General features: G+C 33.6%; 1 protein-coding gene across 21 annotated transcripts in view; it reads left to right on the forward strand.

The window, feature by feature from the left end:
- The window catches only part of CAMK2D (calcium/calmodulin dependent protein kinase II delta), a 313,320-nt gene that overhangs the window by 271,575 nt on the left and 22,697 nt on the right, over positions 1 to 19,048 (forward strand). For 12 of the 21 annotated variants that reach the window (XM_019418019.2, XM_019418098.2, XM_019418067.2 and 9 more), the window contains 2 exons: positions 788 to 829; positions 3,192 to 3,240. In XM_019418019.2, the coding sequence (XP_019273564.1) occupies positions 788 to 829; positions 3,192 to 3,240 (91 nt within the window). The remainder of the gene's footprint in view (positions 1 to 787; positions 830 to 3,191; positions 3,241 to 19,048) is intronic. The other 9 variants (XM_019418160.2, XM_019418184.2, XM_019418166.2 and 6 more) reach the window with 1 other exon arrangement.

A 19,048-nucleotide genomic window follows, 5' to 3' on the forward strand; every position in this document is an offset into this window, starting at 1 on the left:
TAGAAAGCAGAAAGGAAAAATGTTCTCTTCTTGGAAAAGCATGACTTCACAAGCAAATCTGTAAATGTAGTTTATAAAGCTGAAATTTCATTTAGGTATGGACTCACATGGCATTTAACAGCAATATGTCTCAAATTATAGTGATTATGGGATTAGTTCTAGAATCCTTTAAATGAACCTTTTAAATATTCCGCAGAGTTTCATGTGGACTTTCGAATACACTCCTTAGGATAACCTTTTCTTAAGCATGGGACAATGTTCTCGATTTTCCAAGAGTATTCTTCTGTGTATTAACTATACACTATTAACTATAGTGATGACACCATAATCAATTCTTAAGGCAATACATCTGGAAAAAAATCCTCACAAAGAATTCAAGATTATTTTAAAGAGTTCTAATCTCTAGTGTCGTTGGTCAGTTTTTTATAGGACAAACATTAACAGGCTACTCACTCAAGAAGAAAGGAAAGCTCTATCTGGTATAGGACTTTGTGAAACAGTGAGTGCCTCTTTAGGTCTCCAAACTTCAAAGCCTTGTCTGTTTACTGATCGCGAATAAGGTCTTTTGCATGCTGCTGCTGGGTACTGAGATATCCTATCTCATGGGCTCACCAGGGAGATCTTTCATCAGTGATCTTGTCACTGCTACCTCTGACAGTAGTTAACATTGCTTAAGCTCTTGTCACTAGTTAGTTGTGTCAGCTGGCTCACTCTGCTCTGTCCTCACACTAGTAAGAATGTACTTACCAATGCGAACTGTTTCTTTCTCTATTTTGTTCTCACTCAGGAGCCCCAAACTACTGTTATCCACAACCCTGATGGAAACAAGGTATTCAGAAAGAATCAACATCATCTTGCTTTAATAAGATCACACATTTCATCAAATATCCAAAGCAAAAATAATTCATTATTTAAACATGGGAAAGAAAATTTTGACCCTTTTTCTACCACAATTTTTTTTTCTGGGACCTAATTTATCTAGAATTGTATCCATGTTTCTTTCAAAACAAAAATGAATGACATCCTGAAAGAGAAATGAATGGTACTATTAGTCAATAAGACTTGGGTTAAGCAAAGTCTTTATGTCAAGATGACTGTGTATCTTAAGCAATTCCATCTGGTCTTTTTATTTTCTTCTCCATGCCTGTTTGTGCATTGTACTTTAGATATATTCTGCATGAAATTTTATAATTTCTTGCTATGTCATTTCACTGTCTTCAAAAAAAAGTCAACTTGAGTTCATAGGTGTCTGTTTAAATTTAATGTTGCTTTTGAGTTTTATTCTGTCATATTGTGCTTTTTCTGTTAATTCTCTGTTGTTGGTGTTGTTTCTGTTGTTTGGCATGAAACTGAGGATATCAGGGAGTTTAACTTCTTATGAAATGTTTGTTTTGTTGAATTATATGCATTTCAATAACATATTTAGTGACAGTCTGAAGAAGACTGTAACATTTTTTGTCTGTTGTTGATTGTGTAGCATGTTAACTGAATAATAGTATCTGTATACATGTTTATAGGATAAAAGGAGACATTTTCTGAATGTATTCCATGTTTCCTGTTTATTAATTCTCATTGTGTGTCTAAAAGGAAAAAAATATACTTCATCAGATTTTTTCTCAGATATCAAATATATTCATGGGTCCAACTTCTCCTTACTCTTATCAGCAATGTTTATTAGAGAACACATTTCCTCTGGTTTAACATTTAGTGGATCAATATTAAAATCATTAAAGTAAAACTCAAGTATACTTTAATATGAGATGTGTTTTATGTTCATGACACTTAAAATATTTTAAGTCCCTAAATGACTTGAAGTAGACAGGAAGGAGAATCATATAGGAGAACTTTTTTTTAATATCATTAGTAAATGAAAGACCGAGCATAACAGCTGGAGTGGATACTTCAATAGTTCTAGCTATATCATTTGTAAGAGTTGCTGCATGACATTTCTTGCTTACATGAATTAATTTATTTCTACAGTGCATGGGTTTACCTCCATCCTGAGTTTAAATTTGAACACTTAGGTCACATTAAGAAACGCATGAAGACTCTGCTTTGGTTTTGTGTGTATGGAGAGTCTGGATACACCTTTAATTAGTCTGTCCCTTTGGTTTAAATATTACATAAGCTATTTATATAAATTGATTGCTTTTTTGAATATTGAACCTCTAAAAGGACACTGATTGGTATTTCCATCATTTTCTAAAATCTGTTTTTCATCACTGAACACATAGATCTCGATTGGAGGTTTGTTTCTAATTTCTTTCAGCTCTAGCCCTTAACCATTTCGAGTAGAAAATTGTGTGTTTTTTTATGAATACTACTAAATTTCTTTGCTAGAAAATATTTTATTGGTACGTTATTAATGGAAAAATTTATGAAACCATTGTAAGAAACTATCTTAATATTGGCAGTTACAGTGTCCTTTTAAGTGTGCTCATTAGCCTTCAACTTCATTTGTAGTTTTACAAAGAAATAGCTTTGTCTTTCCACTATGGGAGCAGGCTTCTTATCAATAACAGCCAGTTTCTAATTTAGAAATGGATGGAAAAAATCTGATTGTCCTTTAAAAAGTAAATTATTCATATAATTCTATTGTGCTGATCACAAACATAGAAATTCTTGTTAAAAGTAATTTCAGTATAACTCAGCTTAGGGCCCCCAGCTTCTTCATCAAATGATGCAATGAAATGCTTTCTGTCTCTACGTAGGAGTAGGACAAATAGGCTGTAAATTCAGTGCTTGATATAGTGCCTTATACAAAGAAAGGATTATTTACTGATTAATTAGGAATAGAAATTGTTCTATTTTAGGGTCAAATTCAGAAGGCCAATATGTTCAATTTCTGATAGCTACATAGAAAAAGCACACCTGATCAGGCACCGTAACCAAAGATGGCCTAACACAGCTCTTAAAATAAGTTGCATACTTTGGCTGCTTCTACAAATAACCCAGATTTTTCCTGCTTCAGAGATTAGGCCACCAGAGTACTCCCTTTCTGAAATGTTTTCAGCATTTGCCATTTTATTTCTATCAAAACCACATAATGTATTTGTCCATCTGCATGTCAATATACGTGCACAGCCTGCTGAAGAACTTTGCATGATATGTACATCACTTGCCAATTTTAAGAAGAATAAAAATGAAGTTATCCATTGTTTGCAACTTAACACATGTTTTCTTCTCAACAGGAGTCAACTGAGAGTTCAAATACAACAATTGAGGATGAAGATGTGAAAGGTATGATTACATTAGAAATGGAAAATCCTAACTTGGAGTTTCATATATATCAGAAAAAAAAATTATTTCAAATAACTGATAAGTTTAGGAACTAGGCCTATTCTAAGACACAAAAGTAATTTTCTTTTTAAAAGTATACTACTATTTTGATTATATGTATTGATTTTGTCAATTTTTTCACATATTCTTTTCTCTGTCTTGAAATATAGACAAATGTGGTATATTTGAGCACATTGTGATTTTAACTACTAATGATGGTTTGAGGACATAATATCAAATTGTAAATGTATCAGTCAAAAGGTACTATAAAATGTACACCTATGTCTAGAAAACAGCTTATCTTCAAGAATAGAGTATGAAAAGAACCATTTTTAAAAACCTTTCATGGTCTTGGTGAATTTCAATGGAATTTCACATTTGGCAGCCTTTTTATCCTAGGTTTTTGTGCACTTTCCTGATACATTCTTGACCTCCATTCACTTCAATTACCCAGGTTCTTTTAGAAATATAAATGAGTCGTTGCCAGCATTTCTGTGGACATCTCACTGCCTATGCACACATATACTAAACACACTTTTTACCTCTTTTTTGTCTCATGGCTGTTTTCGAAGTGTTAATTTTGCTTCAGTTGCTCTCATAGTTTTGTGTTCTCATTTTTGTGATTCCATGTATGTAACTACTAATTCTACCAGCCACTTGTCTAGAAGCCATTCCAAAAAAGAATGGAAACAATAGGGTGTTTAAAAAGTATTAAAGGATGTATTAAAGGAAAATAAGCATAAAACAAATTCAGAGAAATGATTCATCAGATAGCTAACCATTATTTGGAAAGATTACCCAACAGTGTCAACATGGGCTTTAATTCTGTAGGTGGCATTAGTAAGACATGGTCTTGGATAACTGTATTATTCATGTTGTAGAAATAAAGAAGCTGGAAATTCTCAGGTCAGGGAGACATCTAGGCAATTGAGGAAATAAAAATACCTATAAACCACAAGTTGCCAGTCACCTATGCTGACTTTTCCTCTTTGGTTGAATAGAACAGCTGATTCTATTAAAGTGTACTCTCTATTTATATTTCAGTGCACTGACCTAAGTCTGCTAGAGGTAGTCGGTCATTTTTTTTCTTTTTACAGTGGAAAGGTGGAGAGCTGTGTCGAGGACATTGTTCAGTAGGTCTATTCATCTCACTCTTGCCCCTGAGCTAAAATTTGAACACAAGTAATTTTATGAATCATTGATGCCAGTCGCATTAGATAAAGAGATTTTTTTTTTTAACCAAATAAGCAGATATCCCATTTAGCTTTATCAGTGATTCAGAAAGCATCATCTTTGTAAGTTGGATTCATTAGCTCTTTCAGTCAAGCAAAATGTTTATATGACTTGATACATTCTTCTCTTGGGCAAGAATCAGGGGAAATAAAGTGGCATTAGCCACTAGAGAGACTGAATCTTTAAACAGCTGAATGATATTAGAATAACAGCACCTCGGTATGTGTAGTTCATCCTAATAAACCTATTCCTTGGTGATCACAAGCAGGGTTTTAATAAGCAGTCTTTCTCACCTAAATTTGACTCTTTACTAGGTTTTGGTTTAGGATGATCGGTATTAATCCTATGTAAATATCAACATGTAAACAGAATCTCACCTTATAGTTTATATTTTTGATGAAATAAAATTATATCAGCACTTCTCAGAAAACTGTTCTCTTCAAATCACAACAATAATATTGATTTCATTTTGTCTCTGGGATCTCACAAATTGAGTTAGTATTTGTCTTTATGGTTACATGCTGAGACTATACATAGCAAATGTTAGAGCAATTAAGCATGATACTGAGATGGAGAGAAATGTCCAGTTGATTACTGAGCCCAAAGTGCTTTGGTTTATTTCCTTGAATTCAATAACTAAGTTATTTAAGTTTCTGCTTAATTCTCCTTGTGTGGATGTGGCCACAGAGTCACAGATATAACACATTAGGCATCATTTGTATGCTCTGTAAGACCCACACAGCTCTTTGGTGGCTAACATTTTTTAAATATTGAATGATATAAGAAACCTTTCAGAATAGAAGACACTTTAAGAAATCACCCAGGCCATGATTCTGACTACAAGACAGGTGGCATATAAATTGTCACGTATATTTTTAATGTAGTTATTGTGCTAGTGATATGCTTGTGTGGGAATCTCTTCATTAATCAGTACACAGGCCTTCAGAAAGACCCTAATTAATTTCTTCATTTGTACAACCATGTTCTTTTTCTCTTTACCTCAGAGTTTGCTATAGCTATGGGTAGTTTGGTAGAGAATATTTATTGACCAGCTCTGTTAGAACCCAAATTTACCTGTATATCTAAGCTCTAAGAACTCAGGCCATCAGTTATATAACCTGACCAAAGCCACACCCTCTCTATAAAACCATATCCTTTATACAAAATTGGGTGTCTTTCTTCCCACATACACTTGACAGTAACTTTGTTATCAGGGTAAAACACTAGACTTTTCAACATATTCTCAAACGCATAATCTCCCAGCACACTCCTGCATGCAGTCACATGTTCCATCCATTCCTGGTGGCTGTCCCACCTAACACTAGCACCTAGACTTGAATTGTTTAATGGTGGCATATCATCCCTAGAATACTACAGCACATGCTTCCCATGCCAGTGTAGTGCACATTCTGTCCACTCCCCAAGGACCAACCTGGCAGTGACAGTTGTACACCCTCTCTACTGTAAAGGAACATAGTGGGGAATATTAACACATCGTGGTGACCTAGCCAAAGGAAGAAATGAGGTTAAACCAATGGCAGAATACCTTTTTCTGGCCTTCTCAAGGTGGCGGGGTTGGGGGGGGGGGAGGGGCGGAGAAGGTAGATAGGCTAACTGCTCTTAAAGAAGGTGGGAGATAGAAGTCATAGTAGATTGGTAGTCCTTCACTTTCAGGAAAACCTAGAGCATCTAGAAAGCCAGGATTTTGAAAAGATCATTTTCTTTGAGCTATCTTTATTAGTTTCTGTTCAAAATGGCCTTTGGTTTTCAAAAGGCCCCAATCTGTGTTATTCTTGAGCTGTATCTAGGCTACCTCAGTTTCTTCATTCAGCAAATATTTTTTTGAATGCCTACTGTTTGCCTGAGCTCCACATCTTTTGGTGAACTAGTCTTATTCAAGAGCTTTCAGCAACTCAGAGTCAAGACATTCTTTACGCTTTACGGAGAGCTTTTATGCTATGATTTAGGCTGTTTCTCTCGTTTAATTCAATAAATATAAAGAAAATATGCTTTAAAAAGTGAGACCCAAGAAAAATGGTATTTTATATCTAAAAGTCATTTTATTTTTCATTTTTTAAAAAATCTTCAGCATTTAGTTACAACCATAACATTTCCCTTCCCAAGCTCACGGTCATCCTAAGGAATTTGCATTCTTTTACAACTCTTCTTTATAAAAGCTTCTCAAGTTTGCTGTTTTCTCTCCCCAAGGCAATGTGGACTTCCTAGTGTGGATTTTTTGAGCCATTCCCTAATTTTGTCCTATATTCAAAACCGAATATTATCTTTAATGCTACGTCTGTAAACTCATCAGGAAACTCAGTGTAATGGAAGGACACTATTGGCTTAAAAATAAAAAGGGGTCTTAATGAGGCATAGTTATTACTACCCAAAAACAAACAAAATAAGTTTTCCTATTAGAGTTTACTGGTGTTCTCAAAATATGAATTTTTTAGGTCTAAAATTATTGAAATAGTCGTTCCATTTTGAATACATTTCTAGTAAAACATTTTCGTTAATTTGTGTTAAAAACAGCTATCGTCATTGGCCTTTAGTTAGTAGATGGCAACACTAACAGTGAAGCTCTCTAGGATTATGGATGTCCTTAAAGCCAGTGATGTGTAGTAATGGTCCTCTCAGCACTGTCTACATTTGAAGACTGTCCTTTGGTTTGTGGCTGTAGCCAGTTTGCAGGGCCTGTCACTGTATGCCACAATTTCTCTCCACCTCATAACCTGCCCGACACCATTGCTCAGAGTCAGCTACTTCTTCCTGATGGGTATGCATCGGTTTGGTCCATCTGCTGCTCTTTCCCAGAGTTCCAGAGTTGCGTGACACATGTCAAAGTTGGGCTCCTCTGTGCCCTTATGTCATTTCTGTCACTCACCCTGCTTCCAGCATCTCATTACATTGAGCAGCTGCTTGGATCTCTTGCTGCATTTCATCTTTCTTGTGGGTCTAGACCATAGGAGTTCTGTACAGCAAGCAGAAATGTGTCGCTATCAGCCTGTGTGTGGGGACTTCATTCTAGTTTATCCTCTTTTTCCTTTTGCTGAAAAATAGATGATGACAATGAACTTGCATAGAATGTTTGTAAAAGGCCCAGTTAAGGGCAAGGGTGTTGACACCTTTATCACTTGTATGGGGCCTGGTATTTGAGGACATCTGGATTTCAAAGTCTTGGCTACTCTACACAATCACTTGATTAATGAGCTTTTTGTGTATTTCTTTGTAAATGTGTACATTAGTGGACAATGTGATGACTAAATACTCAGATTCAACTATTCTTAAGTTATCTTTTCAACAGAAGACCGTCATTGCTGGGTAGGATTCCCTGAGGCAGATGATCAGGCGATACCAATCTTCCTCAGATTCCCCTGCAGTAACTCAGCACTTGTCTTACATGCTTTTCTCCCTTCAAGCGAGTCTGCAAATCAAGAAACTTCTGGTTATTTTATTTAAGAACCTTTGATAATTGTGTCATTCCATTAGGTTAAAAGTGTCTTAGAAGATCTGTAGTGCAGTGCATAATAACTTCTTTCAGGTTTCTAATCCAAAATTTGATTTTTAAAAGGGTTTATTTAGAAAAATTCATGTCTGTATGTGTGTATCTTCCTGTCGATCCTTTAACCTTTAAATCAGGATCAATAACTTATAGAACTGGTGCAGAATTTATTCTGCTCTACCACCAATATAAAATAACTTCATTTTTTCTTTATTGTTCTTTTTGACATTCCTTTATTTTACCTCCGTACTCATTCATAATTTCTCATTTAGTCTTTGCCTTCTGCTATGTTTGTATCTTAAATTTGTCAGTGACAGCCTCAGGCTTCTTTAGCCATGCCGACAAAATACAGGATCAAAACCACTGCCAACTCTAGCTTAAAACAAAGTCCTAAATCGAAAGGAACAAAACCAATAAAAACATGTAACCATTCATTTCATCATTAGGAAAACATAGGCTCATTCTATGTTAATAGATTTTCACCAAAGTTTCCATAAATGGCTTTCTTAGAAAGTTTGCAAAACCCTGCATACACCTTTAGAAAACAATGGAGCATTATTTTATTAAATAATGCATAAATTCTAAATCATGTATGTTCTAAGACTCCTCCTACCTTAATTTTTGGATTTTTTTTTTAAGGTTAAAATATTGTGTTTACAAAACATGCTTTTCATAATGTTTATATAGAGACTGGGCTACAGGTTTAGTTAGCATTTTTACAGACAAAGCATTGTGACATAGAAAACAGATTAATGTATGGCATTTTGGCCAGGTTTGGCTCTCCCATAAGACAAAATAGGGTAATTTATTCTAACATACTTTTCTAATACTCATATTTAAAATGACCACCAAGGATCCATATCAGGGCACGACTTGTTAGCTAAATTAACAATTGCCTTTCAGAATTGAAACCTAAAAATATTTGCTAATTGCTGTATTTTTTTGTATATTATTCCTTGAAAACAGATAAACTCCTGTTTAAATTTTATTTTTACATTCACTTTATTTTAGTATTTTTAATGTTATTTTATTTTCATTCAGGTATAGTTAACATACAGTGTTATATTAGTTTCAGGTATAAAATACAGTGATCCAATACCTCCATACATTACCCAGTGCTTGTCATGACAAGTGCCCTCCTTAATCCCCATCACCTATTTCACGCATCCCCCCACCCAGCTCCCCTCTGGTGACCATTAGTTTGTTCTCTATAATTAAGTCTGTTTCCTGGTTTGTCTCTCCCCCTGACCTTTCTCTCTCTCTCTCCCTCTTTTTCCTTCCTTTGCTTGTTTGTTTCGTTTCTTAAACCTCAAATATGAGTGAAATCATATGGTATTTGTCTTTCTCTGACTTGCCTTGTGCAAAAGTGTTTTTGTTTGATGTAGTCCTGATAGTGTAGTTTTGCTTTTATTTCCTGTGCCTCAGGAGACATGTTTAGAAAAACATTGCTATGTGGATGGAATTGGAAGGTATTATGCTGAGTGAAATAAATCAGTCATAGAAGGACAGATATCATATATTTGCACTCATATGTGGATCTTGAGAAATTTAAGAGAAGACCGTGGGAAAACGGAAGGAAAAAAAATAGTTACAAACAGAGAGGGAAGGAAGCAAACCCTAAGAGACTTTTAAATACAGAGAACAAACTGAGGGTGGATGGGGGGGGGGTGGAGAGGGGAAATGGGTGATGGGCATTGAGGAGGGCACTTGTTGGGATGAGCACTGGGTGTTGTATGTAAGTGACGAACCACAGGAATCTACCCCAAAAAACCTAGAGCACACTTTACACACTGTATGTTAGCCAATTTGACAATCAATCAATCAATCAATCGAAATTTTGGACAAAAAAAAAATATTGCTATGGCCAATCTCAGAGACATTACTGCCAGGATGTTTATGGCTTCAGGTCTCACATTTAGCTCTTTAATCCATTTTGAGTTTATTTTTGTGTATGGTATAAGAAAGTGGCCAAGTTTCATTCTTTTGCATGTTGCTGTCCAGTTTTCCCAACACCATTTGTTGAAGAGACTGTTTTTTTTCCCCATTGGATATTCTTTCTTGCTTTGTTGAAGATTGGTTAATCATATAATTGTGGGTTCAATTCCGGGTTTTCTGTTGTATTCCATTGATCTGAGTGTCTCTTTTTGTGCCAGTACCATACTGTTTTGATTACTATAGCTTTGTAATATAACTCAAGGCCTGGAATTGTGATACCTCTAGTTTTGTTTTTCTTTTTCAAAATTCCTTTGGCTGTTTGTGGTCTTTTGTGGTTCTATATAAATTATAGGATTTTTTGTTCTATCTCAGTGAGAAATGCTGTGTTTGTATTTTGATAGGGATTGCATAAAGCCTGTAGATTGCTTTGGGTAATATAGATATTTTAACAATATTTGTTCTTCCAATCCATGAGCATAGAATGTCTTTCTATTTCTTTGTGTCATCTTCAATTTCCTTTATCAATGTTTTATATTTTTCAGAATACAGGTCTTTCACCTCTTTGGTTTATCCTTTGGTATCTATTATTTGGGGGCAATTGCAAATGGGATTGTTTCCTGAATTTTTCCTTTTGCTTCATTATTAGTGTATAGAAGTGCAACAGATTTCTGTAGGTTGAATTTGTATCCTGTGATATTGCTGAATTCATATATCAGTTCTGGTAGTTTTACGTGGAGTCTTTAAGGATTTCTATACATAGTGTCATGTCATCTGCAAATAGTGAAAATTTTACTTCTTCCTTACCAGCGTGGATGCCTTTTCTTTCTTTTTGTTGTCTAATACCTGTGGCTAGGACTTCTACTACAATGTTGAATAAAAGTGTTGAGAGTGGACATCCTTGTCTTTTTCCTGACCTTAGGAGGAAAGCTCTTAGTTATCCCCCCACTGTGGGTTTTTCATATATGGCCTTTATTATGTGGAGGTATGTTCCCTCTAAACCTACTTTGTTGAGGGTTTTTATCATGAATAGGTGTTGTGCTTTGTCAAATGTATCTGCATCTATTGAAATAAGCATATGGTTTTTTTCTTTCATTTTCTTATTGATGTGACATATCACATTGATTGATTTGTGAATATTGAACCACCCTTTCATTCCAGGAATAAATCTCACTTGATTGTGGTGAATGATTTTTTTAATGTATTGTTGGATTCAGTTTGCTAGGACAGTATTTTGTTGAGGATTTTTGCATCTGTGTTCATCACAGATATTGGCCTGTAGTATGTTTTTTGTGTATTTATCTACTTTTGATATCAGGATGATAGTGACCTCATAGAATTTGGAAGTTTTTCTTCTATTTTTTGGAATAGTTTGAGTAGAAAAGGTATTAACTCTTCTTTAAATGTTTGGTAGAATTCACCTGTGAAGCCAGGTGGTCCTGGACTTTATTTGTTGGGAGTTTTTTTATTGCTGATTCAGTCTCTTGCCTGGTAATCGATGTATTCAGATTTTCTATTTCTTCCTTCTTTAGTTTTGATAGGTTAAATGTTTCTAGATATTTATCCATTTTTTCTAGATTGTCTTATTTGTTGGTGTACAGTTTTCATAATATTCTCTTACAATTTGTATTTCTGCAGTGTTGTTATTTCTCCTCTTTCATTAGAGATTTTGTTTATTTGAGTCTATTCTCTTGCTCTCTCTCCCTCTTTGAGGAGTCTTGCCAGAGGTTTATCAATTTTGTTCATCTTTTCATAGAACCAGGTCCTGCTTTCATTGATCTGTTCCTTTTTTTTTTTTTTTTTTTTAGTTTCCATATGTTTTATTTCTTCTGTAATCTTTATTATTTCCTTCTTCCTACTGGTTTCAGGGTGTGTGTGTGTGTGTGTGTGTGTGTGTGTGTGTGTGTGTGTGTGTGTTGTTTTTGTTTTTGTTTTTATAGCTCCTATAGGTGTAATCTTAGGTTTTTCTTCCTTCTTGTGGTATAAACTTCCCTCTCAGAACCACTTTTTCTGCATCCCAAAGGTTTTGAACAGTTTTGTTCTCATTTCTGTTTCTTTCCGTATACTTTTTGATTTCTTTGATTAATTTCCATATCATAATTAAACTATCAGTTTTTTTAGCTTTGAATTCATTTTAATAATTCAAAGCTTAAACATCTAGCATATACTATTCATAGATAATTACTTTATATGGAAGTTAACAGTATAAGAGGTAATGAGACTCACAATTTATATAATCAAAAATTTCATAGTCAATAAGATCTAATTTACATTATAATATAGTTGCATATGTATTAAGTGTAAAACTTTGTCTTTTTTTACATTTACCTATATTTCCCATTACCTAATAAAAATGGTGCCATAAGCAGCTTAATTTAAAGTTATCTTCAAGTTTTAAAGTATTTTATTACTTTCTCTGTCTCCCTTACGTTTTCAGATTGTAACTTTATTATTTTTTTTAATGATGTAAAAAATATTAGCAAGGATCTGATTGGAATCCAGAGTTTATACTCTTGTTTGTACTTCTTTTATCTAACTTACTTAAAACATGTTGCATAACTTCTCTGTGGCTCAATCTTTCCCAGGTCACATAATTTAAATACTGAAATCAATAATACAGAGTTGTAAGGTTTTTATCAACCCTACTTTAATACAATAGATTTTTATGAAGTCTCATATTTTAAAGTGTCCGCAATTACACATTATAAAATAGTATAAATATAGATGTTATAAGCTATTCAAAACAATTATAAAAAGACATTCAGGAATAAAGTTGAATTCAGGAATAAATTGCTGCAATTTTATGGAATATTATTACAATGGGAAAATATGGTCCACTAAACTATATGTTCAAAATGTTATCATAGCACTGATGGACTGTAAAATTAGTACTTTAAACACATCCCAGCAAGAATTATTATGGGGCTGTATTTCATGTTTTTAAGGTATCTACTATCTACAATTACTTTAAATATCTAAACTTATTTTACCTCATACATTTCTATGCAGAAACTATAATTATTTATATTTTATTAGCTATAAACTTATATAATTCTGAAATTATTTATTAGGATAAAATACTTTAATGAAATACTATTTCCTTTGCTGAGTTTGTATTATTTTATGTCTCGATCATTTAGTGATTCTTCTTGTAAATCAATGAAATGGCTTTTTTTTTTTTTTTTTTTTTTTTGGTATGGACTTCTGCTCAAATCCCTTTGATTTGTTCAGGAGGCATTAAGTCTAAGGCAGTCAAATAAATAAATCTGAGTTCTGTGCATTTTTACTATTTTACCTGGTTACAGGTCATTCCATTTCAAACCATGTTAAGTGGAGATATTATAAGAAGAAGCAGAGAAGGTATTACTGAATGAAAGAGCTTAATGGAAGCGATTATGTAGAAGTAAAGGATTTTTTTTTTGCATCTTGAATAGTGGTATTTTCATTATTCAATTCAAATAGTCAATGAATACTCTGTAGGTACCTCCAGTGTAAGATGTACTAAGTAAGCACTTAGCCACATTTCTTGCCCTGGTGAGTGAGTCTATAAAAGACAAAGACAATTCTGCATGATAACATACCTTCTTTGTTTCTGGCTGGTATTTAGATAATTATAAAAGAAAGAATAATATGTTCACTAAAAAACAAATATAAGGACACAGCTAGAGTCATATGTGAGCAATACAGAAAATTTCAGATGCATGTAACACATGTAATTCCTAACAAAGAGACCACTGTTTGGATCCAGTTTTGTTTTTTAGAAAAAAATTATTGAGCACCGTTTGTGTGCTGGATTTGATAGACTAGGCTGAGGCTAAAAAGGCTTACATTTTTCCTTATGGAGTTATCAGTCTTATAGTATCCTCTTTAATGAAATTATACCTGGGTACATTTCCCCAGTGAATGGCTATTTTTGCATTAAAATTTTATTCTGTGTTAAAGACAATTTCTTCCAGGATACATGAATAAAATGTACTTAGTGAATTAGTCTGTCAGTTTTCTTCCTTTCTTTCCATATATATATATATATATATATATATATATAGTATTATATATTATATATATAATATTGTATTATATATATTATATATTATATTATATAATATTGTAATATATATATATATATATATATATATATATATATATATATATATGATGGTATAACATTTTTTTCCTGGCCAGTGTTGTTTAGCAGAATTTGCCCACCCATTATATTAAAATAAGCATTGTAGTTGATACAGAAAGACTGATTTAATTGTTGGGATTGCAGTGATTTGTTTTATGGTGATAAAATGAATGTCCCTGCTAGAGCCATATTATTCTTAATCACTTATATGTGGGTACTATAGCACCCAAAGGAAACAATTTGCAATATGCAAGTACCTTTGGATGTTTGGTTTGATCTCTTTAGATTAGATGAGAAAATTTAAAAACTACACTTGGGTTTGAACATGCCTAAACTATTCAATTGTGTTTTCTTTAAAAAGAAACCTACATCATACTATCAGTGCAAGTCTGCAGTGTTTTGATGTAATTGCATTATTCCTATATATCATGTCTCCAACCTTTTTTCATATATCTGTGATGAAGTGCCTCTATGAAAACTGAACTTGATATGCCTATGGTATATTCTAGTTCCTTTAATACTCCCAGGTCATCATCTTAGAACTTTCTTTGTCAAATAAATAAATAAATAAATAAATAAATAAAACTTTCTTTGTCTCCTCAGTTTTGCTTATACCCTGCATTCAGTCTATCAGTCTATCAGCAAATCCAACGGACTCCCCTTTCAAAATACACACATTTTTTTCCCACTTGACAGCTGCTCACTAACTCTACTCCCACCACCCTGGTCCAAGATAGTATTATCTTTTGGCCATATTATTGATGTGACTTCTTATCCAGTCTACTTGCTTTAGCATTACTTGATTATAGTTTATTCACAACATAGTAGTCAGGGTGACACTTTCAACATATATCAGATTGTATAATGTTTCCACTCTGTATTTTCTAGTGACTGCCAAAGCCATTTTATTATCTTCTTTTTTACTTTTTATTTTTATCCCAGTATAGTTAACATACAGAGTGTTATATTAGTTTCAACATAGTGTGCCAAAGCCCTTTTAGAATTGAACGTCCCTCCATGATGAGAACTTCCACCAGCCATGCCTTCCTTTACCATCTGGCCTCATCTCATGTTATATACCTCAGGAACACTATTCCTGAAATGTATCAAGCAGGTTCCTGCCTTAGGGCCTTTTCATTTGCTGTCCCCTGCCTGTTATGTCTTGATACACATTCCATGTTGCTTGCTGCCTCCTCTTTTTATGTCTCTGATTAAATGATACCCTCTCAGACTTTGATGACCCTGCTTTAAATTGTGCCTTCAAATCCAGCCAATTCCATTCTTCTTCTCTGCTTTGCTTTTCCCCTAGTACTTTATATTATGTGAAATATTTATTTTACTTATTTGTTTAATGTCTCTCTCTTCCTTTACTAGAACGTAAGTTTCTTCAGGGCAGAGATTTTTGTTTTGTCCCCTGCTGTATCTGCAGTATCTAAACCAGTGTTTGGTAATAATAGGAATAATAAATATTAAATTGATAGAGGAAGGAAGTATGGTGGATACCAACCATGCCCTGTCCTACCAGCCAATAAAATGATGACAATACTTTCAAAGTTATGATCTCTCCATTTTTATCTTCATGGGTTTTTATGCAGATGCTCTGTGCCCCTCCCCCCATAATTTAGGAGCTAAAAATAAATTGCAAATGTAAAAAGTAACTCACTTACGATCCTCTTCCTTGTTTGGATGGCACATGTGCTTTGATGTCAAACATATTATGTTTGAATCTCAGCCCAGCCTTTGATGGGCTGTGTAATCCAACCCTTTATATAAACCTCTCTGAGTCGTATGTACATTAGAGATGATAGTATCTCAATACTTAACTTTTTATTTTTTACCTTCAAAAGTAGTTTGATATGCTTTATCCTAACAATAATAACAATAATAAAGCATGGTAATGTTCACTAGAGAGATTGTTAGTTAAATGCCTGGTATAATGTCTATCTCATGAGAGCTGCTTAGTGAAATTATATTATTTCTGGCCATTCTTTCCTATGAGTAGATGATATAAGCACCAAGGCTCACAATTAAAAGAGACCATGAATCTAAAGGGACCTGTTTGTTTTTTTTATTTTAGAATCAGTGTTTCTATTTCCTAAGCCATTTATTTCAGACAAGTGGGTAAAGATTTATAATTGTTAAGATCATTTATAGAATTCAGCCAACTTATATACATAAACATAAAAGCTGCCCAAGTACAGAAATATTCATTTTTTGCTTTACAATAAAAGTTCCTACTTTTTGAAAAGGGTTTTATTAAAGAAAGAGTATACTTTTGACTTTTGGTGAATTTTCAAGGTAGATTATGTTAATGTTAATTCACTGTTTTTTCCCTCCATGGTACCATATGCTAGACACTCAATAGATTAATAAATTATTTATGAGGTTTTTGCCATAAGTTAATTTTGTTTGAACACTTAAAATTTTGAGTTCAGAGACATACTTTGTTTGTAATTAAACATAAATGTATTAATGATTCAGCCTTCCCTCATCTAAACCAATCTTTTTATGTTTTCAAGTATTTTGAAAAATTTGCTCAGTTTTGGGGTGCTTGGATGGCTCAGTCGGTTAAGCGTCCAACTTTGGTTCAGGCCATGATCTCGCAATCTGTGAGTTTCGAGCCCCATGTCAGGCTTTGTGCTGACAGCTCGGAGCCTAGAACCTACTTTGGATTCTGTGTCTCCCTCTCTCTCTCTCTCTGCCCCTCCCCTGCTCATGCCTCTGTCTCTGTCTTTCGCTCAAAAGTAAATAAACATAATTTTTTTTTAATTTGCTCAGTTTTGGCTGTCTTGATTATTCTTGTTGAGAGTAAAAGCATATAGACTGATTGTTTTCCACAAAAGTAAAATATATATTTACAAAGAAGCATATATGTGCAAAATTATTACATACTTATCAAGCAAAATGTCTCAAGAAACATTACATAAAATATCCCTCTTGGAGACTGTAACCTCTTGATAGAAGTTAACGGATCAAGTGTGAGAGACCTATTTGTCTTTTTGTTAAATAATTTATTACAGGATCATTGATTTCTTTAGCATCACTACATGTGGTTATTTAGAGTGTGTCTATCTAGCAAAACACAGATGGAAAATGTTAAGGAGAGAATTTTGGATTTTAGGAAGTTTGAGTAATAGACAAAAACCCCATTGCCATTATGTATTTTCAAATTTAAAAAGCAAAAAAAAGAAAAAAATGCTGCTCCAAAATGTCATTTGTTTATAATTTGAACTAGGGAATATCTTCAGTTGGGAAAATAACTTGTGGTGGTATCTATTTTGAGTATGTTTTTATTCTATACCTATCTTGCTTTACTCAGAAGTCTAGTATTCTAATCAAATATTGTACCACATTATATAAAGTTAAGGTGAATAAAATGTAAAGATATTCCTGAACAGTAGATAAATAACCTCTGAAAAGATTAATGATCTTTAATGACAGAAAAGGCAGCTTACTTTAAAGAGACTGCTATGACTTTTTAAAGATATTTTTGTCAGTGTAGAAACAGTGTGAGTATATGAGATTGTGTATTTTAAATCTTTCTTCAAGAAATAGCTCTTCATTCATAATTTTGCACATAAACAGAGCAGGGTAAGGTGGAATTTAATAATGTCATTTAGGGGCGCCTGGGTGGCTCAGTCGGTTAAGCATCCAACTTCAGCTCAGGTCATGTTCTCACAGTCCATGAGTTCGAGCCCCACGTCGGGCTCTGTGCTGACAGCTCAGAGCCTGGAGCCTGCTTTGGATCCTGTGTCTCCCTTTCTCTCTGCCCCTCCCCTGCTCATGCCCTATCTCTCTCTGTCTCAAAAATAAATAAAAACATTAAAATTTTTTTTTAATAATATCATTTAAATAAACAGCTAATAAAAATGAAATGTGGTGTTTACTTGTTATGGAGGATAAAACAAACAAAAAAAACAAGACAAAAAGATGGGTTTTGGATGAAGGTCTGAATCTGTCCCAAAGTTGGTATCCTTAGAGTCTATACTAGAATTTTCTAACATGATCAGGGTTGTGAGTTATTGGAGAATTTCCTCATCAGTGTTATTTAAGTTATACCTCATTTCTCATCATGTTGTGTTGTGTAATCTGTTGATACAAATGCTAGAGATAATTTTTAAAGATGTTTATGGTGGTCTGCCCTGCTGAACTTCCAAGTCAGTATCTCCATGTTAACTCAAAATTATTCTCTATGAAAGATTCTTACTATTATCTTAATCTCATTTATCATTATATAGATATGAATTTTATATGTGTGGACTGTTGATTACTCACCAAACAACCTGAATGGTGTATTTGATGAATGTTCATCATTTGAATTCAACAGATAAAGGCAAAGCAATATTCCCTACTCAAAAATGTACCCATTCTAAGTTACATTTTATAATAATGTGTTAATTTAAGATAATTTACTTTATAATACATGCTAGAATAAAAGTGACAGTAATATGTTCTGAAATATATGGTTCATAAATTATTGTACTCACGTTGGTTAAACAAAGAATAATTTTACTGGTTTGTAAAATTTGGTCAAGATATTACAGCAAGTACTTTTACATTACTTTCCTAAGCTGAATTTAGCACAGAATATCCCAGAGCTGAACTGATTATAGAGTGCCAATATGAGGAATCACTTTAGTAAAAAGCATTTGCTATGAGAACTCACTTAAGAACTTCTGGTCTGATAGGATATTTTTACCTTTCCAAATTAAGCTTTGAAAAATGTAGTAACGAATCACAGAAATTACTCTTGGTCCTAGAAGTCTTACCAGTGCAATCTGTCAAATGCATGGGGACATCAAAAGAGTTATAGGAATTTATAACATTTTGTGAGAAGGACTTGTGTGTGTGTGTGTGTGTGTGTGTGTGCGCGTGCGCGTGTGTGTGTGTGTGGTGTGTGTGTTGAGAAAAGGAGGTATATGTAAGTAATTTTCCTCTAAGTAAGTTTTCCAAGTTGTGACAAAACATTGTAAATT

The sequence above is a fragment of the Panthera pardus genome, unplaced genomic scaffold (assembly GCF_024362965.1).
Source record: "Panthera pardus isolate Hobbes unplaced genomic scaffold, ASM2436296v1 HiC_scaffold_13, whole genome shotgun sequence".
NCBI lineage: Eukaryota > Metazoa > Chordata > Mammalia > Carnivora > Felidae > Panthera > Panthera pardus.